Source organism: Hermetia illucens, chromosome 1 (genome assembly GCF_905115235.1).
Source record: "Hermetia illucens chromosome 1, iHerIll2.2.curated.20191125, whole genome shotgun sequence".
NCBI classification, from domain to species: domain Eukaryota; kingdom Metazoa; phylum Arthropoda; class Insecta; order Diptera; family Stratiomyidae; genus Hermetia; species Hermetia illucens.
In genome coordinates this window covers 169,321,139-169,334,731 of record NC_051849.1, presented here as the reverse complement: position 1 = coordinate 169,334,731, position 13,593 = coordinate 169,321,139, and the positions used below count along the sequence as shown (strand labels likewise).

General features: G+C 44.3%; 1 protein-coding gene across 1 annotated transcript in view; it reads right to left on the bottom strand.

The window, feature by feature from the left end:
* The window catches only part of LOC119661108 (phospholipase A1-like), a 58,373-nt gene that overhangs the window by 11,350 nt on the left and 33,430 nt on the right, over positions 1 to 13,593 (bottom strand). The window contains exons 3-4 of the mRNA XM_038070304.1: positions 1,268 to 1,413; positions 1,065 to 1,180 (exon numbers count right to left, since the gene is read on the bottom strand). Coding sequence (XP_037926232.1) covers positions 1,065 to 1,180; positions 1,268 to 1,413 — 262 coding nt within the window. The remainder of the gene's footprint in view (positions 1 to 1,064; positions 1,181 to 1,267; positions 1,414 to 13,593) is intronic.

Below are 13,593 nucleotides of genomic sequence, written 5' to 3'. Positions count from 1 at the left end.
AAACGTTTTTGTAATGGGGTATAGGTAGTCCTAATGCGGCATGTATTTCTTGTCTGATTAACGCAATGGTAGAATCCTTTTTGGTACTGTGTTCGCATGCTCCCTGAAATGAGGGACATTCTGGCTAGTCGCAGCATCAACATTAACACTTTGGACTGTGACATATATTTACAGAATGAACCACCGGAGAAATATCAAGAGTCAATATTCACTCCGCACTTAATAAACCAATTCATTTACTGCTTCAACTCGTGCCTAGTATGCATCTGAACTTGAACTTTGGAATGATGCAACTGTGATGCCCATTACAAAGTGATGATAATCATTCATCTTATTATGCAATGATTTATTGCTGCAAGTAAATATTACACTTGGTTCATTCATGGAAAGTAAAAGTACTCACAGCAATCATGTTCATGGATTATTTTACGATTGTCCGAGCAGTGTTTGATGGTGAGCTAGCATGCGGAGCACTCAAGCACAAATACCCCGGAAAATTGTATCTGCGTCTGCTCAAATCCAAACAAGCATTCAAGCGTTCCACGACTTTCATTACCTGTGAATGCAATAAACTTTACGAGTTCAGGTTGAAGTCAAAGTCAACGACATTGCAAGCATGAAAACATTGTCTATGAACGTTATCTTCATTTTCAATCAGATTTATCCACATATGTATGCAGGCTGATTAATTGTAGCTTTTATTTTCGATGCGTAGCAGTAGTGTTCCATGGTAAAAAGATAGACAAGAAAAGATACCTGCCGGAAAGTTTTTAATCCGACAGTTATTTATGTATGTTTATCCGCTTTTTGTAAAGCAATAAGAGTTATTATTTATTTTTTTCATTATAATGTCAGAGAAGTTTCAATTAATTAATAATCGCATTTTTTCCTATTAAATGTTTCATACAAAAAGCCCATGGACGTCGTTGCAAATTCACTCAACACGAATTTGTAGCCTACCAGAGAATTTGTCTCGATTGAACCTGTTTCACTAAATCAATGCAACTTTCCTTCCATCAAACACAGAAAAAAGATATTCATTAATATTTCAAAGTTATTTTCACCTGTGCACTGCATTGCGCTGCTAATTTTAAATTAGTCAAAGCAGTCAAATAGCATGGATACTGAGTAAGTGGCTTCCAGTCAACCGTCACAACATTGTAATCTCTCGACAGGTATGCTTCAATATGCAAAAAATAATAATTAGCAGGAAGAATGGTGTTTATTGTCTGTAAAAATCGGAATAAAATTAGCAATGTGGCGTTACCGTCTCTCAGATACATCATATGTTTGTCGCGTTCCGTTCCATTAAAACCGTGTATAAGGAAAACGGTTTCGTGGTGTTTATCGTATCCGGCTAGGTAGAGTGAGATGGGATTTTTGACGTCCATGTATGTCCCGAAGCGATTTATTCTGGAAAAGAAGAATAACAAAAAATATAAGTAATTATCAGTTACAGATAAAATCGGTCTTAACTATACTGGCGTCCCAGTTGAATACCAGATTAGCTATACTGATCAATGATGTCTTCCAACTTTTCCTGTTTAGGTCTTTCACTTTTTCTATTGTTCCCTTGGATCTGAAGCTTTTCTATGAGGCTGGCCATAGGGAAACCCTCATCATTTTCCATTCCGGGTCGGATGTTCTTAATATGTCTCGTGTCCACTCTCCCGTGAAGGTAAAATTTTCCACCGTCAACGTAAGACAAAATTTCCTTTATTTTAAATAATTTTCAAGGATTGGTTTTCCATTTAAGGGAAGTTAGACCACTTTCTTTTAGTGGTATAAATTTTACGGACCACTAAAAGTGGATCAAATAATTTTTTGAAGATTGTTCATTGACATTTTGCTTTTAACAACATTGGATACCTTTTGTTGGTCGGCCTGTTGCGAGACCTGTCACCAAGAAAAATCAGGTAGGATTTAACATGTGGAATAACTCCGTCTATACTTTCTTTATCTCTTTCCCTGATATCAGATTCTATTTTTAAGGTTTTGTTTGTAAAAACCTTATTAAAATCGGTTCAATGTCTGTCTGTTCGTCTGTCTGTCTGTCCATCTGTCTGTTTTTTTTAAAGAGGTGGAAATGTTCAAAAGACTCTGGCCTGGGCACCCCAGAGTGTGGGATTTTTACCCACTAAAATCACCCCCAACTCCACCCCATTCCCTCTTCCATCTTCCCGCAGGGCTCGTAACCGCGCGCCTTCCTCACTTCTTCTGCTTTTCACAGTTTATCCTTGATTGCTGCGATCATAGAATTAATCGCATTCCAGTCTTCCTGGCAAGCTACCATTCTCTGGACAAAATTTTCCGGTGATAGCACTTCATCTAGAGTTTCCTCTAGGTTCCTCCTTTCTTCCACGAACCTAGGACATTGAAAGAATACATGCGCTGGGTCCTCTGGGACCCCGTCACACTTTGACACACAATTAGGTGAGGTGTCCAATTTAAACCTGTACAGGTATTCGCGGTATCCTCCATGGCCGGTGAGAAACTGGATGAGATTATAATTGATCTCCCCATACTTTCTTTTTTCCTCCTCGAGTGCCAGTCCAGTAGTTTTTAACAAAGCCTTAACAACACTGATTCTTCGCTTCAGTACAACTCAACATCTTCGAGATGCTTTGCGACCACAAGCAGTGCTATATCAACAGCGTAACCCTCCTTCGGAACCGGAAGGCTAAGCACATCATTATACATGATGTTCCGCAGTAGTGCGCCCAGTACAGAGCCCTGTGGGTACACCAATCGTCGCCAGAGACTTTCGAATAAGGTTCCAATTGGCCGAATTGAATGCATTCCTCACATCCAGGGTCACCACCACACAATATTTGCTGGTACAACACATTCCGTGAATTGCATTTTCGGCCAAGTCAGTAACCACTTTGATGGCATCATTGGTTGATCTGGCTTTACGGAACTCATACTGCCTTCCGTCTGTCTGTCTGTCTGTCACACGCACTTTTCTCAGAAACGGATGTACCGATTGACACGAAATTTTGTGAAAAGGTGGGAACTGTGAACACCCAGACATGCTCAGTCAGTGATGTCAGTGACCATGTAAAAGGGAGGTGCAACATTTTTTTTCACCGAATACAGTGATGTGATTATGTGTCTCGATTAGTACTTTTCGAACCCGGTCTTAGTTTTGAGACTTATTAGAAAGGCGGGGAGTGGGATGGGTGGAAATTGATGATTTCTTTAACGAACCCATTCTCAGAAACTACACAACCGAAAAATCTGAAAAAATTCATGAAGCTGCCTCTATATGGTGCCCAGGCCTCAAAATACTCTCCATATCGATATTCGTTCAAATTAAGTTAATAATATTATATTACCGTATTTTTGAGAAAATTTCATTTGATACCCCACATGACTACTCGTATATTTGGTGAAACAAATTTTTACATATATGGGACCCCCCCTAAATCTCAACGTAGGAGGATATTACTCACTGCAAATGTTCGGCGTGCCCGTCTGACACTCATTGGCCGGAAATAGCATAGATGAAAAAAAGAAATGAAGTATATTAAAAAAGTAACTGACTGACGTCCAGGGCAGAGGCAACCTTTTTTTCGAGTTAAATATTCAAAAATTTCAAAAAGTGACGGTTTCGTCCAGGGCAGAAGCAACTGATCAGACGCTGCTTCACCTCTGCCCCGGGGAGTAGCATGACCGGAAGTAACTACAAATGGTGGTCGCTCCTTTATATATAGTCGCAAACATGACAGGAGTGCGAATCCTATCTAAGTTAAATCGGCTTTATATATTCAGACCCAAATTATGCCGAAGCAAAATTCATTTTTTTTAGAAATGAGGGAGTCCTAAGTCCAGTTGATGTCGGACCGGATCAATTAGAAAGAAACCTTTTTCCACATTTGTGATCAACGGACCCGTCTTTTTTCAGCTCATGTCATGTTTGCGATTACACATAAAGGTGCGATTATCACTTGTAGCCAATTTCGGTCACGCTGCCACCAGAGCAGGGGTGAGGCAACGTCTGATGAGTTGATTTTGCCCTGGATGAAACGGTCACTTTTTTGAAAATTTTAAGTATTTAGCTCAAAAAGGAGGGGTCCGTGAACCACAAATGTGAAAGAAAATTCCTTTCCAATTGGTCCGATTCGACATTAATTGGATACGAACTTAGGACCCCCTCAATCCTCAAACAAAAAGAAAAATAATTATATTGACCTTCAACATCACCGACAGCGGAAAGAAATTATCTCGGTGAGAGTATGTAGCGCTAGTGGACTTCGTTTTGGACTTCTAATTGCTCCGATATTCTATCTCGTTTTTAAACGTGATACCATATGCACGGAATAGCCTCTAGCCAAGGGCGCCCATTGTTCACGCTGTCGAAAGCCTCCTCAAAAACGAAGTAAAGCTGGCTGAGTGGTGATCTAAACTCTGCACACGGTTCTAAAATAATATGCAGAGTGTTGTTATGGATAGGCGTCGGAACGGAAAGCAGATTGCTCTCTGCCAATTCAGCTTTCGAGGGGTCTCTTGAAGTGCTTCAAGATTCTTTGACCTAATAGTTTCGTGACTGCAGGAACCACTCAAATACCACTCCAATTGTCGTAATAATTCTTCCAGGAGGCGGAAGGGGAAGTTCAGCCAGAGGAAACTTCAGCCGCAAAGGGGCGAAAATTACAAACGAAGTCTTGCTTGTTCGAACTTTCTTTTCCACCTGCACCAGGAAAAGAGAAGCTAGAAGCTGAAAATGAATCCATGTAGCGCGGACACAACCTACTTAAGACTCGATGGCAGCAGCAGATACTTCGAAAGAAGGCGAAGCATCTTAGGAACGAGAACGTAGGCATTCCTACTCCAACAAATGTGGCAATATCAAAAGAGATCAAACGCAAGGTAGCCGAACTTTCAGCGGAAGGTAAGGATAAGCTAATAGCCTGGGCGAGACCAATGCAACAGACTCTTCAATTAACGCTGGACATAAGACTACACCTACATCTGCAAATATAAAGGTTAGTCAAATCAACTTACAGCGTGCCAAAGCCCCTTCTTTTCTACTGGCAGCAAATCTGGCAAAGTTGCAGGACTGGCTTTATATATTTCTGGCACAAGAACCATGAGCTCGATTTAACAAAATCAGTGATATTGGCAAGAAATATTATGCTGCCTTTTGAACCCTTCAAGACACTTGACATGCATAGTATCTATCCAGCAAAGTTAAAGGATGGGATAGGACCCCCAAAACGATCTTTTCTTCTTTCTAGTATGTCTCGCTCTAAGCTCTGTGTCAACCTCTTGGCAAATGGTAAGGTAGTCTTCATACAAAGCTTTGGAAAGATAATTATGCAAAGAACTTCAGACAGATTAGCTTAACATCATTTCCGCTGAAATGTCTCGAAAGAAAGAGCGTCTCATTCGCGAAAATTAGCTAACTTTGCACCCACTATATGAAAATCAACATGCTTGCCAACATGGAAAGTCCTGTGCGTCTCAGTTCTTGGTTTCAAAGATAGAGGACCAAGGGGCTGTTCGTGAACATTAAAGCAGTATCGGTTGTTGGTCAAGATCTTGCTTGGAACGTTCCAGAGAGATGAATGTTACAACCTTTCCTCTTCGATGAAATGAACAACATTCGGCGCAGGTCTAAATGCATTTGCGAAATTTGCAGCGATCGCATTTATATATTCAAAGCACTGCAATGACAGCAGCTCAAGTTTAGACCTATGGGACGTAAGGAGAATAGAGCATTGGAAATTATACTGAGAGAACTAAATCCAGTTTTGATTCTGATTTTTGAATGTACCTCACATTTGTTTGGTAAAAGAGTAAAGTTATCCTCAAAGGTTGAAAAAGTTGAGATGAACCAAAAGAAACCGTGAGAGAATACACTACCACACCGATGGCTTGAAACAACACAGGATTCTGAAAACAGGAGTATTCTTTTCAAATACACTTTTCCCTTGGCTTGGGATAATATACAACGGTCTTTCATCTTGAAGTGTATGTGGTCCTAAGGGCAGCAATCTGGATGATTAACAAGCAGTTAAAGGACAGGCGTATTGCAATCTGTAGTCAAGCTGCATTGATGACATTGAGAAGTCCTTTGTTCATCATAAAAATAGTTGAAGAATTTACAAACCGATTGAACTCTACATCTAATTTCAATACAGTGGACCTACTCTGGGTACCTAGTCACTGTGGAAAGAGGGAAATGAAATCTTGGATATCTTAGCAAAGAAAGGTTCGCAGATCGGAACTAACAATTGGATTGTCAGTAGCATTGGTTAATACTGGGGGATCATTGACCATAATTCACTAGTTGGACTTATGTTGAGAAGAGGAATTCTACAAATGATGTGGTCCCATTATGTCATAAGAAAATGAGCTCCATTGAATATTTTCTATGTGAGTACCCCGCCTCTGGTCGCATCAGACATCAGATTGTTGGTGCTGATGTGCTCCAGATCCTCAACCTCATAAACACACACTCCCTAGTATGCCGAAATATTTATCGACCATTAATACTTAACGTTATCTTCTCTCCACCTTTTTCAAATAAGTTTAAGTCGAAAGTAGGGTGCGTATTTCAGTTACATTTGGCGACTAGCTTATTTAGTATTTTTGGGTTACGCATATATAAAGTGATATTCTAGAGAATGGTATAATGCATATATACATATATTTGTGGCGCGGCAGGATCTGCAGCATTCGAAATTTATTTCGGATGTTGCGGATGCGGACGGGTAGATGGCGCTGAACGTGGAAACTCTCCACTCACGCGTTTTTAGAACGCACCGGGTAAGTGGAGAGCCAGCGGTAAAAAAGTGCCGTTGGTTGGGACAGTAAGGACCGCATGGAAATAAGTCGGTCTCTTCTGTTCCCAACCGCGACACGGAACACTTCAGCGCGCTCATTAAAAAAATATTATAATCAAAAAAGGCTCCATCGGTCAATCTCCTACAAGTGCGGAAAAAGACTATTACTAAAGTTGTTCGTTATTTTCTTATACCGTTTTTGATATTAAGACTGAATGTACAGAGACTGAATTGGAAGTGTTATTTCATTGATTTGATATTATATCTAGTCATAAATATGTGGACATTTAAAATTTTCATTACTAAAGTGGTGACCCCGATAAAGAACAAGTAACAAATTATCCGCCATCGCCGCCATTGGTGAAGTTCTATTGACGACAAAATTCGTCCGAGCAACACGGCAGAAATAGAACTTTCAAACGCCTTTCACACACCGGACCAGCCATCATTGCCACGAGATTCCGACAATCTTTGCAGGAAATACTATCCGCGCTTCAGAAGTGTTCCCAATGTGTGTGTGCGGATTAAGGGCGTAAAAATCTGACGACGTTCGCCAACAAAAAGAAAGTGTCGACGAGATCTCCACATTGAATTCCTGTAAACGCCAGACATTTTTGCTTATCGCTTTGAATTGTGGCTGTGTCGCTCGCAGCTGTTCCGAGTCTGTGCCCAGCCCGCGATCAGGTTCAGAGCAATTGGGCGCTGCAGCGTTCGGAAAGGATAAGTTGAACAACCGCCCGGTCTCCTCGCCGTCAGTGGCCGCGTCATTGTGCAGCAAACGGACGTCCCCAGGAACTACACTGTTGGAAGCCGCCGAAGTATCTAGAGCAGCAGAGTTCTACATCATCAGCATCGACATCTCTAACAACCTGACCGCCAACACTTTCATCATCATCATCATCGTCGTCCTCGTCTCTTCAGACATAGCCACCATCGTTGCCACCGCAGACGTCGTAGCCGCTGCAGACGCCGTAGCCACCGCTACCACAGCGGACAATTAGGTCATTTACTAAATTACAATTTACTACTATACTACATTTACTACTATTTGCAAAATTAAGTGATTTCGTGCATAAATTGTTACAACAAATTAAGTTAAATATTGTAAATAATAAAAAAAACGGAAATCAATAAAATTAAAGCCGCTGCAAGAGACGGCGTTGAGGTGTTTCAAGTCGCAAGTTCTCTGTTTTCTCGGTGTTTTTGGTCTGCGCTGGAGAGCGTCCGCTTCGGTCGTCGTTTTCTTTTTTTCTCGTTTCGTGCGTGCATTTGTGGGTACGGCCTGCCGTGTCGGTGTAAATTTCACCGCGTTTCAGTATAAACTCACCGCGTCTGCATCACAATCTCGTACTTCTCGGTAGGAAAATGTCGTTTGACAATAAAGACGCGGCAGGCCCATCGGACCCACAAGTGACCGCCCTCGCCGTACGCGTTCCTCCGTTTTGGCGTCGGAACCCCGAGCTGTGGTTCGTGCATTTGGAAGCACAGTTCCAAATGTCCGGTATCACATCGGACGCGACCCGTTTCAACTACGCGGTGGTCGGCCTGGACGAAGAGTCCATACTTCTGGTGTCCGACGTGGTGAAGTCGGCATCGTACGCTCAGCTCAAGAGCGAGTTGATCAGGCGCCTGTCGGCAAGCGAGTCGGCAAAATTAGACCACTTGCTGGCGGGTTTAACGTTGGGTGATCGAACTCCCAGCCAATTGCTTCGTGAAATGAGGCAATTGGGTGGGAGCAAGATCGGCGACGACCTGATCAAGTCACTCTGGCTGCGTCGGCTCCCGGAGGGCACCCAGGCGATCCTAGCCTGCGTCTCCGGTTCCTTGGAGGAACTAGCAGCAACGGCCGATCAAGTACAGGAGGTGTACGTTCGCCCAACCATAGCGGCCGTTCAACCACCGTCGGATGAGGTCGGCGACTTACGGCGCGAGATCGCGGCCTTAACTGCCAGCGTGGCCGAGATGCGGGCGACGTTGGACGCTCAGCGTTCGAGTGCCAGGCCGCGAGCTCGCTCACGGTCTGCCACACGAAAAGGGCGTTCGGGTAGCAGGTCGTCAAGACAGCCTGCGGACCAGGGTATTTGCTGGTATCATCGTAACTTCGGAGATAAAGCGACAAGATGTACGCTACCTTGCAAATTCGCGCCTACCACAAAAAACTAGGTCCGCGGGGGGTCTTGGCGACGGCCACCCAGAGCGCAGCGCCACGTCGCCTAACTATTTTCGACCCTCTCAGCAGGCGCAACTACCGCGTCGACACGGGTGCGGAGGTTTCGGTTCTTCCCGTACCCCAGCATCACCGACTATATCCACAACCCCTCAAACTGGCGGCAGCAAATTCATCCCGCATCAATACATACGGGTACAGGCAAGTGGACGTGAGTCTTGGCTTGCGTAGGACGTTTCCGTGGCGTTTCATCCTGGTGGATGTCAGCTTCCCCATATTAGGCGCAGACTTCTTGTGTCACTATGGGTTGCTGGTGGACTTGCAAAATAAGTCCCTTATAGACCCCACAACCAAACTAAATTCGTCGGGCCAAATGGTATCTCACGCTGACAATAACCTTTCCGTTCTTTTGGAAGACATCTCCGACTCTCGTGTTCGGACACTCCTCCAAAAGTTCAGCCAGATAACTACCGAGTGTAGTCTCTCGAAACCAGTAAAGCACAATGTGCAGCACCACATAAATACTACTGGTTCCCCGATTTTCTCAAAGGTGCGTCCTCTACCACCCCAGAAACTGGCTATCGCGCGGAAAGAATTTGAACAACTTGTTCAACAGGGTATCTGCAGGCCCTCAAACAGCTGTTGGTCTTCCCCTTTACATATGGTCCCTAAGCCAAATGGCGAATGGCGTCCCTGTGGGGATTACAGAAGGCTAAACGCACAGACTGTTCCTGACCGATATCCGATTCCACTCATCCACGACTTTGCGCATCACCTCGCGAATTGCCGCATCTTTTCGACCTTGGACTTAGCCAAGGCATACCACCAAATCCCAGTAGCTCCTGAAGACATTCCAAAGACGGCAATATGCACACCCTTTGGACTCTTCGAGTTCACCCGAATGACTTTCGGATTGTGCAATGCGGCGCAAACCTTTCAAAGGTTCATTCACTCAGTCCTGCGAAACCTCGATTTCTGTTTCGTCTATTTGGATGATGTTTTGGTCGCTTCTTCTACTGAGTCTGAGCACTTAGCCCATCTCGAGTGCATTTTTCAACGTCTCCTTGAGGCCGGTTTAGTCTTAAACGTTGAGAAGTGCAAATTCCTTCAAAAACAGGTGAGATTCCTCGGCCACTCCATTTCCTCTGAAGGAATACAGCCCGACCCAGACAAGGTGCAAGCAATCACAAGCTTCCCGCGTCCAAAAACAGTGAGGGAGTTGAGGAGGTTCTTGGGCATGCTAAACTTTTACCGTCGTTTCCTGCCCAAGGCCGCCCATCACCAGTCCGTTTTGAACGCGTACTTGTCTGGCCCCAAAACAAAAGACACGCGAGAGATTGTGTGGTCTGAAGAGGCTGTCTGCGCGTTCAATAAATCCAGACAGCAACTGGCTGATGCTACACTTTTGGCATTTCCTCATCAAGATGCACCCCTAGCCGTTTTTGTTGATGCCTCTGACATCGCAGTAGGTGCTGCCCTTCACCAAAAGGTGGACCAAGTTTGGCAGCCGTTGAGCTTCTTCTCGAAGCAGTTGAATTCCGCTCAACGGAACTACAGCACCTACGATCGCGAACTGCCCGCCGCATACCTGTCCATTAAATACTTCCGTTTCTCCCTAGAAGGCAGGCCGTTCACAGTGTTCACGGACCATAAGCCTCTCACGTTCGCTTTGAAACAGAAGCCCGACAAAGCGTCCCCTCGTCAGCTTCGACACCTGAGCTTCATAAGCCAGTTCACGTCAGACATCCAGCACGTGTCCGGGAAGGACAACATTGTTGCTGACGCTTTGTCTCGTGTCTCCGAAGTTAACATCCCCGCCTCACTCGATTTCTCGGCTATTGCCAAGGCGCAAGTAGATGACGCAGCACTTCAGAGCCTCAAGTCCAACCCCAAATACAAATTTCGGGAGTTGCCCATCTTCGGCTCAAACCTCTCGCTCTGCTGCGAAGACTCGGAAAAGGGACCTCGGCCATACATTCTGGCCACATTTCGCAAGGAAGTGTTCCACGCAGTTCACGACTTGGCGCATCCCGGCATCAGGACAACAAACCGGTTAGTCACCGGAAAATACTTCTGGCCCTCCATGAACAAGGATATCAATTCCTGGGCCAGAGAGTGCATCGCATGCCAGAAGTGTAAAGTCTCCAGGCATGTAAGGAAAGAAGTGGGCTCATTCCCCCGCACTACCAAGCGTTTCCACACAATACACCTCGACATAATAGGGCCTTTGCGAGACTCGCACGGTTACAAGTATTGCCTCACAATCATCGACAGGTTCACGCGGTGGCCTGAGGCAATACCTCTGAAAGACATTACGGCGCAATCTTGTGCCGAAGCCCTCTGCCGAGAGTGGATACCTCGCTTTGGCGTCCCTGCAGTGATCATCACTGACCAGGGAATGCAATTTGAGTCCACCCTTTTCTCCGAGTTAGGCAAACTCCTGGGTTTTAAACGCCAGCGGACTACTGCATACCACCCGCAGTCCAATGGGATGCTAGAACGTTGGCACCGGACGCTGAAAGCCGCCATTATGGCACGCGACGACCCGTCCTGGACTCAAGTCTTGCCTCTCGTCCTACTCGGCCTTCGAACAACCCGCCGAGAGGAATTTGCTGCCAGCCCCGCGGAGCTGGTTTACGGGGAGAGCCCAAGACTCCCAAGCGATCCGGTCTTCGACAAGAGATCGGGTCTCACGGAGTCGGGGTTGGTGCGTCTGCTGAGGGACAATCTCCGACGCATCAAAGCGCCACCGCCCACTCGACACTCGTCCATACCTGCTTGTTCGCCCAAGGAACTGGACACGTGCACGCACGTGCTGATCAGGACGGATGCCGTCCGGAAGCCGCTGCAGCCTCCATATGAGGGCCCGTACCGCGTTCTCGAGAGGGGAGAACATTTCTTCCAGCTCGAGATCGGTGGTCACAAAAAGGCGGTCTCTTTGGCCAGGCTGAAACCCGTGAGCGCCCCGAAGCAACGTCGTGTCCGCTTTGTGGATTAACGGCGAACGAAGTTCGGGGATCCGTCGCCGAAACCCCCTAGGTTTCGTCTGGGGGCGGAGTGATGTGGCGCGGCAGGATCTGCAGCATTCGAAATTTATTTCGGATGTTGCGGATGCGGACGGGTAGATGGCGCTGAACGTGGAAACTCTCCACTCACGCGTTTTCAGAACGCACCGGGTAAGTGGAGAGCCAGCGGTAAAAAAGTGCCGTTGGTTGGGACAGTAAGGACCGCATGGAAATAAGTCGGTCTCTTCTGTTCCCAACCGCGACACGGAACACTTCAGCGCGCTCATTAAAAAAATATTATAATCAAAAAAGGCTCCATCGGTCAATCTCCTACAAGTGCGGAAAAAGACTATTACTAAAGTTGTTCGTTATTTTCTTATACCGTTTTTGATATTAAGACTGAATGTACAGAGACTGAATTGGAAGTGTTATTTCATTGATTTGATATTATATCTAGTCATAAATATGTGGACATTTAAAATTTTCATTACTAAATATTTTTCCATGGAGTTCCATATCAGCAGTCAAGAGCTGAAACTCAGACCAACAGGCATGAGGATAATCTCAATTCGATTTACCAGTCTTCCATAACAGACAAGACAAAGTGTTACTCGGCTACTAATATTTACTCTTTACATCTTTGATTAAACATTACTTACATTCATGCAAATGAATTTCAAATTTCTCGCAAGAAGATTTTTATCAAATTTTACCAAATTTGCAGTGAAGTTGAAATTTTAAAAAATAAACCAATTCCAACAGTTTATAGTGTTGATTGCGTATTTATTTATACATATAGCGATATAAATCCCATTTGCGCATCTATCTACATTTTGAAAATTCAGTTAGGAGGAGCAGACTCAATAATGATGATGATTTATTTTACTCAGCTTTGATTAGGTAGATCACCAGATACAAAAAGTCGTAAATGAATTCAATTCACTTTTAATGCTCACTACGTAACCACTTTCTCTCTCGAGCTATTACGAGGGCCAAACAAGAATACCACCAGCCGCATGTGATGATGAAAACAAAAATCAATGCATCTTTTCAAATGCAATTAACATTGATCTTGGCAGTGAAAGGTCTCTAGTAGATTGACTTGTCTCTAAGATACTTGTAAGCTCGGTAGATTAACCCAAACGCTCTCATACAATTGAAATGATAAATATTTGCCTAGACAACCGTCAGACCTTGACTGCAATAAAGCTGGGAAACCGCTTGCTGTACATCTTGGCCCTTATTTATGAGCACATATGAGAATAAATGAAAAGTGAACTTAAGTTATGACGAATCATGTGACAACGAGGGAAAATGAGACAGTTTAATTGCTGCTAAAATTAAATGCTAAAGCATGGGAATCTGATTCGAAATGACTTGTAATTACGAGATGTTGAATAAATGTGACTCCATTCCAAATACGTTCACAATCGTATGCGTCGATGAATCGAAATGACAATGGGAATGAAAGACAACTTAGAAGAAAGGCACCTAAAGGTCCAGGTAGCTATGATTTACTTAAAAAATAATTAAAACTATGCCCTTGATTTTAAGTCATGACTACAAACAATATTTCACTGTAATTCCTTCATAAATGCTGGTTTAATATTTGAAAAAAAAAAACTTTCAG